This window comes from Choloepus didactylus, chromosome 3 (genome assembly GCF_015220235.1).
Source record: "Choloepus didactylus isolate mChoDid1 chromosome 3, mChoDid1.pri, whole genome shotgun sequence".
NCBI lineage: Eukaryota > Metazoa > Chordata > Mammalia > Pilosa > Megalonychidae > Choloepus > Choloepus didactylus.
Window position 1 is genome coordinate 206,673,854 of NC_051309.1, and position 16,263 is coordinate 206,690,116.

General features: G+C 34.5%; 1 protein-coding gene across 5 annotated transcripts in view; it reads right to left on the reverse strand.

Moving 5' to 3' along the window:
• Window positions 1-6,483: 6,483 nt before the first annotated feature.
• ZDHHC2 (zinc finger DHHC-type palmitoyltransferase 2) overlaps window positions 6,484-16,263 on the reverse strand; it is an 80,584-nt gene continuing 70,804 nt past the window's right edge. For 4 of the 5 annotated variants that reach the window (XM_037831233.1, XM_037831235.1, XM_037831236.1 and 1 more), the window contains 3 exons: window positions 13,826-13,938; window positions 11,295-11,374; window positions 6,484-9,008 (listed from right to left, as the gene is read on the reverse strand). In XM_037831233.1, the coding sequence (XP_037687161.1) occupies window positions 11,334-11,374; window positions 13,826-13,938 (154 nt within the window). In that variant the 3' untranslated portion in view covers window positions 6,484-9,008; window positions 11,295-11,333. The remainder of the gene's footprint in view (window positions 9,009-11,294; window positions 11,375-13,825; window positions 13,939-16,263) is intronic. The other variant, XM_037831234.1, reaches the window with a different exon arrangement.

The following is a 16,263-nucleotide window of genomic DNA, read 5'->3' on the forward strand; positions in this document are numbered from 1 at the left end:
GTTCCTTCTGCTTCGGACTGAGTATCATTGTTGGCTTCCAAATTGTTAGGAATATCCAGTTTGAAAACCCAAAGATTTACCTTTTACATCTTTGTGCCAGTTTGAATGTATTATGTCCCCCAAAGGCCATTATCTTTGATGTAATATTATGTGGGCAGACCTATCAGTGTTATATTGTAATTCTTTGAGTGTTTCCATGTAATGTGCCCCACCCAACTGTGGGTGATGACTCTGATTGGATAATTTCCATGGAGGTGTTGGCCTACGCATTCAGGGTGGGTCTGAATTAAATTACTGGAGCACTATATAAGATCAGACAGAAGGAGCAAGCTGCTATAGCCAAGAGGGACACTTTGAAGACAGCACAGGAGCTGCAGATGAGAGACAGTTTGAAGACGGCCGTTGAAAGTAGACTCTTGCTCCGGAGAAGCTGAGGGAGGACAAATGCCCTAAGTGCAACTAAGAGTGACATTTTTGAGGAACTGTAGCCTAGAGAGGAACGTCCTGGGAGAAAGACGTTTTGAAACCAGAACTTTGGAGCAGACGCCAGCCACGTGCCTTCCCATCTAACAGGTTTTCCGGACACCATTGGCCATCCTCCAGTGAAGGTACCCGATTGCTGATGTGTTACCTTGGACACTTTATGGCCTTAAGACTGTAAATTTGTAACCAAATAAACACCCTTTTATAAAAGCCAATCTGTTTCTTGTGTTTTGCATTCCCACAGCATTAGCAAACTAGAACAATCTTACTAGCCATATTATGTTGTCTTAAATTATTTTGATGGGAAACAAGTTCAATTGTGATAATACACTGTATTTTTCTGTTTGTTTTGTTTCCATTTTTTCCTAAATCATGCATAGACTACAGGATTCCTCTACACCATGCATGAAACAATGGTGCATAAAGTACATGATTCCTGTATACCACCACACCACCAACACCTTGCTTTGGTTTGAAGCCTTTGTTACAATTGATGATAGCAATTTTTAAATAACTGCACTATTTTTTTTAACAGTACTCAACTTTGTTACACTTGATGAAAGAGTAATAAAATACTTCTATCATCCATTATTTACATTAGGTGTATTTTTCCCATATTCCACTCTATTATTACCACCCTGTATTAGTATCATACATTTGTTATGAACCATGAAAGAATATCCTTATACTTGCACTATTAGCTATAGTCCATCTTCTACAATAGGTTCACTGTGTTATACAGTCCTATGTTTTACTTTTTAATTTTTATTCTGGTAATATACACAACCTAAAATTTCCTCTTTTAACCACATTCACCCTATATAGTTCAGTGCTGTTTATTTCACTCTCAATAATGTGCTGCCATCACCACCATCCATTTCCAAACCTTCACCATCAACCTAAATAGAAATTCCATATTCTGTATCAACTCCCCATTCTCTAACCCCAATCTGTCTCCTGATAATTTGTATTCTAGGTTCCAACTCTATGAGCTTGCTTATTATAATTAGTTCACAACACTGGGATCATACAATATTTGTCCTTTTGCGTTGGGCTTATTTCACTCAATGTCCTCAAGGTTCATCCATTTTGCTGCATGTATCAGGACTTCATGTCTTTTTACAGCTGAATAATATTCCATTTTATGTATATGCCACATTTTTTTTATCCATTCATTGATCGATGGACACTGGGTTCCTTCTATCTTTTGGCAGTTGTGAGTAATGCTGCTATGAATATCAGTGTGCAAATGTCTTCTCATCTCTGGCTTCAATTTTTTTTTGGGGGGGGCAGGGTTGTTATATACCTAGAAGTGGGACTGCCAGGTCATACGGTAATTCCATATTTCTGAGGAACCACCAAACTGATTGTTGTTTCAATTGTGATTTCTTTGACTCTTTATTTTGTTCCTTTGGGCCATATTTTTCTATTTCTTAGTGTGGCTTATAATTTTTTGCTGATGTTTTGACATCTGATTACCTTGAGTTTACTCTGAAGGTCAGTTTCTCTGTCTTGCCTAGTGATTTTTTGTTGACTGGCTTTTTGTTAAGGCTCTTCTTTAACACTTGGTTCAAACTTATTGTAGACCTTTAGAATTTCCCATGTTTGATTAGATTTTTCAGCTCTTTTTTATCTGATTCTTGCCCTGGATATGCAGTTCAATTTTTAAGGTTACACTATTTGTGCAATTGTTTCACCTCCAGGAGAAATCTCCCTTTCCTCTGTTCCTTCTCTAGGAATCTTGAAATCTTGATCTGTTCTGTTTGTTTTTGTTTTGCCTCTGTCATTTTTGTTGTTTGTTTTATTTTGTTTTGTACTCTCCTTTCATTGTCTCTAGCTACTTTTGCTTTGAGGGTGCATTCTGGGAAGAGGGTCACCCCAGAGGGGACTTCTCCAAGCCAGTATTTCCCAGCCAAAACAGGCCAGGAACCCATAAAGGGCACTCATACTGGCTCCAAAGAACTCTGGGGAAAGGGTCAGGAAAGAAGCCAAAAACACTTTTTGACTGCTCCCCAAAGCTGTGCTTTTCTGTACTGGGCCTGCCCAGCAGATGGTGATCTTCAGCAAACTGTTCCCCACAGCTTTAGAGAGGCACTGTGTCTTTAAACCTCCACCACCTCCACCCCTGTCAGTGGTGAGGTTGAAACAATAGCTGCACCTGCTTTTTTCTGTGGTGGGTTGAAGCAGTAGCTTCAGAGCCAGGACCCAGTGATCCGTATTCACTAAGCAAAATCTGTGATCAGTGCTTGGCTGTGCCCTACCCTGTTCTTGGGGAAGAGGATTTTTATGTCCCTTTCTGTCCTCAGCACCTAGCCAGGGGCTGGACCCCAAGGCTATCCTTGTGAGTGGGAGATGGACACCAGAATCCGCTGCTCAGGGTGACTCCCTGTTCTTTACCATGGTTTATCAGCCTCCTTCTCCAGCTCTTCCCTGGATTCATGTTCTTCAGGCCTCTGGAGCCCCAGTGCAGTTGTTCAGACACTTCCTACCTGTTTACTAGTTGTTTTGGAGAAAGGAGTGAATCCTGGAGTTCCCTACTCCACCATCTTACCCCTGCATAATTCCTTAACTGCTGTTTTGAACAGCTTAGACTTCTGCTTGCCTTGCCTTAAAGACAATGCTAAATTGTCTACAACAGCATAGACTTTGCCATTTAATAAAATACTAATGGTGTAAGAAGCTAACCTGTAATATACAAAGTAGTCATTGGAAGTTACTAGTTTAAAAACTTCTTTGTTGGGAAGGGATTAGAAGAATCCCCAGGAGGGAGCCTTCTATGGACAAGTTGGATTGGCTCCTGTCCCTGGAGGCATCTGACTTTGGAGCTCATAAATGCTGAAATGTTAATATTAAGGCAAATTTAAAGAAAAACCAACTCTTCTTGAGCTATAATACATACACACTTTTTTTGGTTGATTCATATGAACATTCTGGGGCTCACCCATGTTCTCTGCTTCTTAGGTAAATACATTTTCTAAAGAAATTTAAAACATCTGCATATTAATCTAAGATTAATGCAAAATTAAGTTTGCTTCTTTTTAATATTCAACTCCCACATGCAAAAAAAGTTTTGTTAGATCATTTAAGATGCTTTTAACACTAGATTTTCAGAGGCTAGACATACTAACTGAAAATGGTTTGAAAGCTAAACTCTGACACTAGCCTTGTTTTCAACTGCAGTATCAGTTCTTTAATTCACATCAACAGAATTATACTTTGGAACATTATGTTTTTTCTCAGTCTAATTAAACACATGTATTCACTAAGCAAGAACTACTACATATTAATAAATTCAGGTCAGGACTGAGGTTCTTACACTGTTAAACCTTCCATGGATATTGCAACATCAATCATCGCTTGTTTCTTCAAGTAGAATTAACTAAAATAATATTGTGCTTCAAGTAGAATTATTACTAAAATAATGTTGTGAGAAGGATTTTACATAGCATAATCCAGAGCTTAAAATCACTTATTAAATGTTCCCCTTTGGATGAGCCTGAACCTGGCATCGTGGGATTGAGAATGCCATCTTAACCCAAAGGGAGAAAAGAAATGAAACAAAATAAAGTTCCAGTGGCTGAGAGATTTCAGATGGAATTGAGACGCCATTCCAGAGGTTATTCTTATGTATTATATAGATACTCCCTTTTAGTTTCTAGTGTATGAAAATAGCAAGAAGGGAATACCTGAATCTGTTGAACGATAATCCAGTAGACTTGATTCTTGATGATAATCATATAACTATATAGCTTTTATCATGTGACCATGTGATAGTGAAAACCATGTGACTGACACTTCCTTTAACCATCATATTGGTAGATAAGTAATAAAATAATGACAAAAAATACATATATAATAGTGGGAGGATAAGGAATATGGGATGGTTTGGGTGTTCTTTTTTATTTCTTTTTCTTTTCTTTTTTTTTTTCTTTATTTTGGAGTAATGAAAATGTTTGAAAACTGATTGCGGTGATGAATGCACAACTATATGATGATACTGTGAGCCACTGATTGTATATTTTGGATGGATTATATGGTGTTTGAGTATATTTCAATAAAACTACATTAAAAAAAGTTAATGAAAGTAATCAAACGAGTCAAAGAGGTAAATAAATATATTGAGACAGATTAAAGCAAATAAAATCATGTGAAAACATAATTGGAATATTCTAGGAGAAAAAGAAAATTACTATGCAAACTTCAAAGGCAAATCTCTGGAGGTAAAAATAAGAAAAAGATACATTAATAAAGAATCTATATTTCACAATGAAAATGAAAGTTCCCCTTTGGTTTAGTTAGTAAACTCTTAGGAATAAACCAACTCAGGGAATAAGTAATCTTACAGACTTTTCCCCTCAGCTGTAAATTAACAATACAGAAATACTAAATGCTGGCCGTGGATGAAAATATCAAAGACCTATCTGGTATTATCACCAATTTTGTTTTTACTGTCACTTTCCTGCAATGAGAAAGGGCTGCAAATTATTTAGAGTTGCTTCTATTGACATTTCCAAGATGACATGTTTGAATTTTTTGTTTGTGTAACAACAGTAAAAGAGTGTAAGAGATTGGCTGTTAGTAACCTAGGCCCCTCTATGGTGGATAATCCTTTTTATTAACATTTCAAGGGGATTTTGTTTGAGGAAGGAAAAAATAAATATCCCATTTCAGAGCCTTCTGCTACACTGGACAATGTGTTGGGAGATACTTTATGTTCACGAATTTTGATCCACAGGAGTTCCTTTAAAACAAGTCAGAGTGAATGTATCCCTCCAATAATGTCCACTATTTACATCTCAAGACACTATCATACAAGAATAACAAATCCATCATGGCAAAGAGTAAAGGAACATGCATAATTTGGATATTATAAATTATAAACACTACTTCCTGTGTTCTGTAACAAAATAAGATCTTTTGTAATAAATTCTAAAGGAAATCCAGCAGGGAACAATATGCTCAGTTTTTTAATCAAGACTTCTTATAATGTTGGCATTGAATCCTTTTATTAATTAGTTACATGGTTAAATTGCTAAAATTTCAATAAAAATTGGAATCTATAAATTCTTCCCAAGACAAGGTTAAAATATTCCAATTCTATCTTTGTAAAAGAGTAACAAATACTTAAAGCATGTAACAGGGTCCCCTTCCACGTGTCAGAGGAAATATGTTCTAAATGGGCTAGGAATATAGAAAGGATGCTAAACTATTTTGGATTAAGCCAGGTAATTTTCCACTTAGGAAAAAGGTTTCTGCAGAGGGATCTTATCTAAAGATGTACGTTATTTGTGGAAAATTCATTGTAGAAATGTGTCACTTTAGGTAAAATATTAGCAATAGATCAGAATGTGCAATCTGTGGGGTGAATGGGGTATTAGTACTGGGGGATAACTTCAGCAGGGTTTACAATGTAAGTGGGTTTGTACTTAACCATTTATATGATTTGTATATGTGTTTGCGGGTTTTTTAAACTTATACAAGTATCAGAGCTATCAGTTTTACAGGTAAATAATATAATGTAATGAGTATATACGAAAGTCTACTGCATGACTTCAGACTTAGTTCAGCAAGTTTACATGTATTTCAAATTAAGGAAAATGTACTAGTTCACAATATAATGGAGAAACAGATTTTACACTTTTTGTTTTCTTGAAACATGAATCAATCACAGGATTACCAGCCTAATCTATTGTAAACAAGATTTATAAATCTCTTGCATTTGATTTCCCTAGTGAAGGTAGTTTTTTGCCAAACATATGCTATACATTCTGATGATGACAGTGTATTAGAGTTTTAAGGTCTGTTATTAATTGTCCTGAAAGTCATTTAACTACTACTAAATAATTACCTTATTCCCCTATTCTCCCCCAAAGACCTATGTGGTGACAAGGTTGTAGATTTGGATTTTGCTATTAGTAGCCCTAGCAGACTGTTAAGAAAAGTATATATTTAAAGCAATTTAGATTGTCAGTGCAAAGGCAATTTCATATACACAGCTAATGAAGGTCATCAACCAAACTTTATTAGGGTAGAAGAGGAGGGAATTCATTGATACGTACTTCCTTGAATGCCTGGTCATCTGTATTTAGATGAAAATTTTCTTTATGTTTGAAAAAACAAACCCTCTTCTATTGCACAACAGCAAATATTTCACTCATATGTATGAAGCAGTTGGTACAATATTTTTAAATGAAAAACATTAAATCCTGATACCTATATGGTAGAATCTCTAAAAACAGAAAAAAATCAAAATTATCAGATTAATGGCTAATCAGGAAAGTTGAAATATAAATGTGTCTTCAAGTTTGAGTTAAGCAACAACTTTTTAACATAAAATGTTTAAAATATTTCTAAAGTAAATTTTATAAATATGTACAGAATGTAGGTCTGTTTGGTGTTTTATTCACTCAGGTAAAATTTACACTACATATTTAATGAGATAAACAACCATCTCCAAAAATTATAATCCCCTAGAATTAAAAACAAAACAAAACCCTTGAAAGTTTATCCACTATATGAAAAGAGAAATCATTAAAACTTAATGAAAAAAATTTATTTTTTTCAAATCTGATTCTAATGTGTTTTGACTTATGTATTTAAATAATTAAGTAAAAGACCTAAAGAGTCTTTAGGTCTTAACAGTATTCTAACAGGAAAAAGGATAAAAATCCCTCTTTTTTTCCTAGTCTCCAGTTTGACAGGTTTACTAAAATTTAAAAACAGTGATAAGAGAGAACACCTAATAGAATCCTGTCCAGGAAAACAACTCTAGTTCTGTGCTTTGCAAAAAATCTGGCTGCATATAATTCTTAATACACTACTTGCTGCTATTGCCCTTAGGACTTCTAGCAGTAGCTATGGGCTCCAATCTGGCACTTTAGGTAATGAAAAATGATGACCATAAATGCTTTAAGTTAAAAGTGAAAATCTACCACAACTTCTGAGATTTCTTAAAGCAGATTTTGAATTAAAATCGTTCATTGAAAAAAATTCTGAAAAAGACAGCTTTTCTATTGTTCAAAAACTGGCACTCAAAAGAACTATAAAATGATGTAGGCTGGCATTGATTCTTCCATAAACTCATTCAGTATAAAACTCAATATTTTTGCAAGGAGGAATAACTGCAAGGATCTTTTCCTCTGGTCTTCTAGTTTATTTTGTGTTGAATTTTTGTCTAACAAAGATTTCAAAAAGTTTAATACTGTTTTCTCTTTGATTAAATACCAAAGTCCTTAGCTGTGTAGTTTTAAAAGGTAACCTACTTTAAATTCTCAAAGTCAGTACCAAAAAAATACAACCTATTATTCTAATTGCTAACTAACACTTACAAAACTTACATACACTTCATTCAAATTTTTAAAAAACAAAACTTTTTTTTTAAGTAGTGCATACAGGCACAAGAGTTTCTCAGTGTATTTACTGAAGCCAAACATTTTGGCATTGAGAAACACACCACTGAAGTTTATCCTGAACTAAATTTCCAAACAGCGCACCACTTTAGTTCATGTTGAACTAAATTTCCAAAAATATATGATTTTTGAATATTTGCATAATTTAATCTTAATAGGTCTTTGAGGAATAATATAGTTTCACTGTCCTAGTTTTGCTGAGAGAACAAAGAAATATCATAGACATCACTGAAGTATTCATCCATTGACCCATCAGGAATTATTAATAGAAACTCCATATTTTTGTTATGTTCAATAGGAGGAATAACCTAAAAAGAGATTTTTTTTCTAAGTCAAACCGACCAAAGAAAGTCACAAAACAATCCTCATAATTGTTATTATAGATTGTCCTTCAATTTAAGCAAAGATGAAAAATATATTTCTGAGGTAAGAGGAATGTGTTAGTTCTGACAAAAATTTTCTAGCCGATTGGCTTTATCAGTGAACTCAAGCTTCAATATTCATCATTCTTTTACAGGAGGGAACAACGGCTAGAATTGGGTTAAAATCCAGCAAAACTGAATGGTGATGTTCAACATAGGCCCCTTGACTTTTGTCATGAGTTCGTAGTCATTACAGTTCACTCAGTCTGAGGCTGGACTCACATCAGAGAAAGCCAACAAAAAAGTCTGATTTTCTACCTCCACCTTCTCATAGGGTAATAGGTTTTCAAAAAAAGCTTATCATTATAATGTCACTGGAAATCTTTTAAATCAAACACAGTATCATAATACTCTCAATTTTCTGAATCTGAAAATCAGATGATTAGTGGACTTTTTATGTAATAAATTGTGCTATCCAAATATTTGGGTGAAAAACTAGCCCATAAATTTATTCCAAGTTTTTATGATAGGAGATACTATCTCCCTTGATTCATAAACCATACTTAGTCTTAACATTTAACACGAATTTGTGTTAGTTGAGACAAACTGTATATTGTATAAAAATGTATTATGTTTTAAGCAATGGCTTAGAGAGAACTGATCAACTCATATTTTGCATATCCAGGAGAAAGGAAATGTGAACAACTGGCAAATGGTGCTTTCCTTCTCTTCCATCCATCTACAGCACTGACACCTTGAAATGAAACAAAAAACATGAAACTACTGCATTAGCCATAAAAAAAAAATCAATTCATTAATTGTTTGTTGTAATAACATCCAACGTTTTTTCTGTGCTAGAAGGCTCAATAGATGTATTCTTGAACATAAATTTCTAGATCAATGTTTCTCAAACCTTAATGTGCATATAAAAGACTAGAAAATCTTGTTAAAATGCAGAAAATGCAGATTCTGATTCCATAAATTTAAGGTAGGGCCCAAGATACTGCATTTCTACCAAGATCGTGGAAGACGCCAACACTACCAGTCAGTGGACCACAATTTTAGTGGCAGGATTCTAGGTGATTAGTTCTGAAATAGTCTGAGACCTTTAGGAGTTCAGGAATGGCAATCAAGTCAGAAACAGGATTTAGAAAAACAGTTTTGAAACTTCATGTGCATAGCAGCACAGTGTTTTTATTTAGATTGTATTAAGGTGGAAGATTGGGCAAGCTAAATCTCCTCTAATCTACTAGTTAGCACTACTCTTAAGGTTAACCACGTTATAACTCCATGGACACTATATGCTGCACTAGGAAATATTTTATAAAAAGGCCACAGATCATTTACTTATGTAGCTCACAAAGAGGAGAAAAGAATATGAAGGTATTATTTAGCAATGTAATTAAGTTAGGCATATCAATATCAGACAATATTATTCATTATAAGTGTCTATGAACTGCATTTCTGACATGTAAGGCAGGGAGAACACCTACTTGTAAAAAGAACTGAGTATCCATTAACCATCTTATGAAAAATTTAATTTTCAAAAAAAATTTTACTGTCACTAGTTATGTCAATAGAATGAAAAATATATTACATTAATATTACAAATGCAGATGATTCATGTTGTCATTTGGTTATTATATCCACTAATGGCATATATTAAAATACAATAAGGTTTCTGTGAGATTTTTTTTCAACCATGATAATTTATCACTTATTTATAAAATGTTTATTGAGAACTTAACTATGTCTGGCCCCGTGCAAGGTAACAGGGATTGGGTGACAAACTAAAAAATACTGGGAAGACGAGATGGCTTATATACAATATTACTATCCAAATACATAAAATAGTCAATATTTAGAAAGATGTGTAATAATAACAGCAACCTCACAAGCAATTGTAGGTATAACTAATGATTCAAAATAATGAAAAAAAAAAAAAACCTCTGTGAAACTTTACATTTTTCCTATATTCTATAAAATACTGTATTTCTGGTATTGGCTAGTGATTCATATTTGTACATTCATATTTCTAGAAATTTAAAAATTGCCTCATTTAAGTATAACCAAATTAAGATTAACTTGATCACTGCGATCAACCTGATCTGTCCCATCATGTATCCGAAGCTGACCCTGGTTGTCCAAAATCAAAACACTAGTCAGCTGCCAAATTTCCAGACCAGCATTTTACTGTTATTACGTAGCTACTCATCAAAACCAAACCCAAATAAACAAATAAAAAACCAAGATCCATGAAATACTTGGCACAAATTATTTGTTTTAGATGCCACTCTCTCGCTTCTCTTAGATTTTAGGATTTGAGATTGCAGTTTTGTAGATAGAGCTATCTACACAACTTCAATGTTCAATTCCTCATATTGTGTTTATTATACGCATAGTTGTTTATTTTGCTTAGATGTTTATGATTTTGTTCCAAAGGGTCTCTTTATTGTAGTTTTACTGACCACAGATTTATAAGTAAATTACATTTTAAAGCAACCGATTTGGAACTACAGGTTCAAAAAATTACAGTTTAAAGAGAATGATTTGAGACACCTATTATTATAAGGATAGCACATGCTACTGTGACCAAAAATAGGGATGGCAGAGGTTTGTGCTAAGATTACACAATCATCTTATACTTGAACCCAGTGAAACTCTGTTAATTATGGGTCAAGGAAGTGACCACTGTATATCCAAAAGAGTAGAAAAAATAAAAATTAAAAAATTGCCTGATCCTATGATATGACAAGATATTTTCATGTAAAGTTCAGTATTTTAGGTTCAATCCCTGGCATTTAATGCATTACTATAAAAATGAATTTTGTTCAACTTATTTCTAATAATTTATCAAGTTATCCTATTCACTAGCTACTACCGAAGCCAGATCTAGAGGCTGCAGCACGATTCATGCAATCCCAGGCAATCAGCTAAGAGAACTTATCACTTGAGTCACTCAAGAATAAATAACAATCTTGTGAAACTCTTTGCCCTACAAGAATTGGAAAATTTAAAACATAATAAAGGAAAAACATACCTTACATTTATAAAATATGAATTTATTTTGCTTGAAGAGTTAAGTCTCATTCTCCAAGGTTAATGCAGGGTTGCTCATACCTTAAAGAAAGAGTATAAATTAGCATTTTTTTGTTGTTATTGAACAAATAAGCAGAGACTTGGTTATTCATCTATTAATCCTCCCTACTTTCTTCCAAAGATGTCTTGCACATAGTATGGGTGTTTATAGGCTGATTATATAGAAACACACATTCACAAATGAAGTGTCACACACACTGTGCTGGTTTGGGTATATTATGTCCCCCCAAAAGCCAGCTTTTAATTCAACCTTGTGGGATATTTGGATTAGGTTGTTTCCATGGAGGTGTGACTCACCCAACTGTGGGTGATAACTCTGACTGACTTATTTCCATGGAGGTGTGGCCCCATCCATTCAGCTTGGGTCTTGATTAGATCACTGGAGTCCTAAAAGAGCTCACAGACAGAAGGAGCTCGATGCTGCAGCTGAGAGAGACTTTTGGAGAGATGCTTGGGAGCTGACGCTTTGAGATGCTGGCCCAGAGTTTGCTCCAGAGAGGCTAAGAGAGGACAAAATTCCCCAAGAGAGCTGAGAGAGATATTTTGGAGCTGGCCATTGAAAGCTGACACTTTGGAAATGCTAGCCCAGAGTTTGCTTTGGAGAAGCTAAGAGAGATAAGCCCTGAGACATTTTGGAGGAAGCCATTTTGAAACCAGAACCCCAGAGCAGATGCCAACCACGTGCCTTCCCAGCTAACAGAGGTTTTCTGGGTGCCATTGGCCGTTCTTCGTGAAGGTATCCTATTGTTGATGCCTTCATTTGGACACTTTTATGGCCTTAGGACTGTAACTTTGTATAAACCCCCTTTATAAAAGCCAATCCATTTCTGGTATTTTGCATAACAGCAGCATTAGCAAACTGGAACACACACACAAACACTTTCAAAATAGCGATATATACCTGAGGAAGCAGGGGAACAAAATAATGAAAGATACATTGAACCTTAATCCTGGTCTCCTAATTCTTGATCTGCCTTTCTCATTCTAGGCAAACTCATCTTTGATCCCTTTCTCATCTCATCCTGCTCATGTTTCTCTTTCTTTACATCATCCTTTAAACTTCAGTTTCTCAACTTATCCATCAAACTAACAGAAAAATATGCCAAATAATTAACAGCACATGAAAACCAAAAAAAAATCACTTCTATGTTAATACAGAACTATATAAGATGAAACATGAATACTTTCTGGAATAAAGGGAGTTCTTTGCCTTTCCATCAACCCCAAAATTCACCTCCAACTCTACAGCACACTTCTTTGCTTTTAAGGAACTAATGGAGTCGCGTGGCAAAATGGTCAACATTTTTTGTTTATATAGTACCTAGTCCTTCCCATAGGTTGGAAAATGGCATTGCAGGTATGAAGGTGAATAGATATCAAATTACGAATATACAAATGATGGGAAACTCCTGAGGGCATATATATTCCTTAAAAATAAGACTCCTCAAAGAAAGTTTATATTTTAGGAGACTAGGACTGATTGTATTTTAAATAATTACTTTAGAATTTTTACTCAAGACTAGCCATTTGTTTTTCACTATCACTAAATCCCAAAGAGATTTCAAGTAATCTCTTTTTCATTTAAAGTGCAATGAGCCAAAGACAGGCAGCACCGGGAGTGAGTTTGAAGAAAAGTCTAGAAATGAACGGGAAAAGTTTGAAGAATTAAATTAGTCAACCTGAAGATTTTCTGGCTAATAATGCTTTAATCCTGGATGTATGGTGTGTATGTTTTATAGGGGCATAATACATATATACACATACCTGCATGTATGATTACAGATTTTGTTTAATCTTTACCAATCCTGAGAAATGGGGTATTTTAAAGCTAAGCCAAGACTGATAGAAGTTAAATAACCTAACAAATTGGGATTTGTCAGGCTTTGCCCCTGATTTCAAAGCCTTGCTTATTCTTTGTCAATAAACTTTATTAACTTACATAATCAAAAGATTAAAATCAGTATCAATAACAAGAGAAATGTGAGTGGGGTATGAACAAATAACAGGGACTAATGTTATGGTAATAATGCAATCACTAAATTTAGACATTCTGAAATTAGATAAAAATCTTAACTGAGAATAAAAGAAAAGACTACATAATTTGACATCCTTTTCAGCAGATATTTTTCAACCATTTATGTGAGTTGACTGCATTTTTTTTCCAATTTTTATACTTTTTATTTTGAGTTTTATTTGTATCATTTTATTTAATCTACTGTGATAAAGATTTGATTCTTTGAACTGGAAAAAAAGGCAATGTAGATCTCTTTCACAAAATGATATTCTACTGCAAACAGACATAAGTTAAAGTACCTCACAAATAGAAATTCTTTGAAAATAATTCTAAATTTACAATTAGAGTCTGACTCCCAAGTAAGAAAAATGTTGTAGGTAATGTAACAGAATTTTTTCACCACTTTCACCTCTTAAAATAAAATATACCAAAAGATAGACAAACAAGCATACCCTTACCAGTTTTGCCCTTTCCCGAGTCTGTGCTGTTGTCCGTCCAAGACTGGGAATCAATAAGAAGGTGACTCTGGGACTCTCTCAATGGCTTTGCAGGAAATTGATGGTTTTCAGGACTGCACAATACGATGATGATGATGATGATGATGATGACGACGAGGATAATAAAAGTAAGTTAACTCTTTATAGTGTCGTTGAGCATTTCCCAAAATATAGAACTCAAACTACTTGTGATGCAAGATGATCACAGGAGGTAACCAAGAAAATTTGGGGGAACACCGGGATAAGGCATTAAATAACTCTGACTCGCAATGAGAAAAGTATTCTCTCTGCAGGTCTCTTCTCATTCCTTTGATTATAATAAGACAACAATCTCTAACTCTGGCAAATCTCCATTTTTAACATGGAAAATAGGCTTCAGCCTCAGACTTTTGCAGGTGATGGAATCTAGCAAGAATTTAGTAACTATTTTGTTACTAATTTTATTTTTTACAGTCATATTCTATTTATGGAAAATTGTTCTGGTGTGCTAGTTTGAATGTATAATGGCCCCCAAAATGCCATTACCTTTGATGTAGTCTTGTGTGGACAGATGTATCAGTGTTGATTAGATTGTAATTCTTTGAGTGTTTCCATGGTGATGTGCCCCACCCAACTGTGGGTGATGACTCTGATTGGACAATTTCCATGGAAGTGTTACCAAACCCATTCACAGTGGGTCTAAATTAAATCACTGGAAAAATATAAATGAGCTGACAAACAGAAGGAACTCAGTGCAGCTGTGAGTGACATTCTGAAGAGCAACTGAGAGTGATATTTTGAAGAGGAGCTGCAGCCAAGAAGGATACTTTGAAGAATGTACTGGAACTGAGAGAGGAGCTTCAGCTTACAGAGACAATTTGAGAAAATGTCTTGGAAAGCAGACTTTTGCTCCAGAGAAGCTAAGAGAGGACAAATGCCCCAAGAGCAACTAAGAGTGACACTTTTGAGGAGCTGAAGCCTAGAGAGGAACGTCCTGGGAGTAAGCCATTTGAAACCAGAACATGGAGCAGATGCCAGCCACGTGCGTTCCGGGCTAATAGAGGTTTTCCAGACACCATTGGCCATCCTCCAGTGAAGGTACCCGAATGTTGATGTGTTACCTTGGACATTTTATGGCCTTAAGAAATGTAACTGTGTAACCAAATAAGCCCCCTTTTATAAAAGCCAATCCATTTCTGGTGTTTTGCATTCTGGCAGCATTAGCAAACTAGAACATCTGTTTTCCCATTTACAACAATGATATAGGGTTTTGTTTAAAAAAATTTAAATGCCAATGAAAGGAGTATATTAAAGAAAAATATTAATTTTTTAAGTGGTTTAGAAAAAATATGAAGGAGATAGTAGAAAGTCAAGTTTGGAAAAAACTGAGCAAGTGTTTCTAAGTGGCCTAAATAGTCTTAAACAAAGAATTCTCTATCTTCAGCTATAAAACTGAATAAATTTGAGCATGGTCTCACAAGATGTTGAAAGATCTAACATGATCAGATCTTACAAATCTGCTGTAAAATCTGGGAGGCAGAGAGTCTTGAAAGAAGAATTTTCTTTAGACTTTAAGTTTTAAAATTTAAATAGATATACCACTATTTTAGATGACAGAACAAAATATATATAAATTAAAATGACATAAAATAACATTAAAATAAATACAGTAAAAATTATTGACATAGAAACTATTAATTTATTTTTAGAACACCCTGTAATCATAATTATAATAATGTTCAAAAGAAAAAATTACTTTAAATTTTCCAAGAATAATTGAATGCAACTACCATATTTGCTAAAGGATGTGCTTTTGCTCCTTACTAATTACTTCATATCTAAAATTTGAGACTATTTCTATTTTGTGCAAGTTCAACATCTCCTTATTAAAATTTTAGAGGTGAAACCTTGAAAAAAAGGCTATCATGTCTCTGTACAGTTTTGTACCTATTCATATGAAAAATCTCTTTTACTCTAATTCTTATCACTCCTCAGAAAAGGGACCATGTAACAGCACAGCATACTAATTAGGTCCCAGTTTAGGGACTTGTTGCAGATTCATCACTGCTAATAGGACTCTAACAAATGGCAAGTATCCATTTATTTGACAGTATTTGTTGAATACTTATTACATTAATAAAGAAAGCCCTTGGTCTCATGGAAATCTCATTGTAATTAAGGAAGAATAATGTGGTAGACTGAATCATGTACTCACAAAAAAGACATGTTCTTAATCTTTATCTGTCATTCCTGGGGATATGAATCCATTTGTAACTTGTATCTTTGACGGCGTTAAAGTGAGTCGGGGTGTGACCTCATTTGTGAATAGGATCTTTGAAGATCTTATTTAGATGAGGCCAACTGAATCAGGGTGGGGCTTAACCCCTATTACTGGGAGGTCTTGTAAAGGGTAGCCAGAC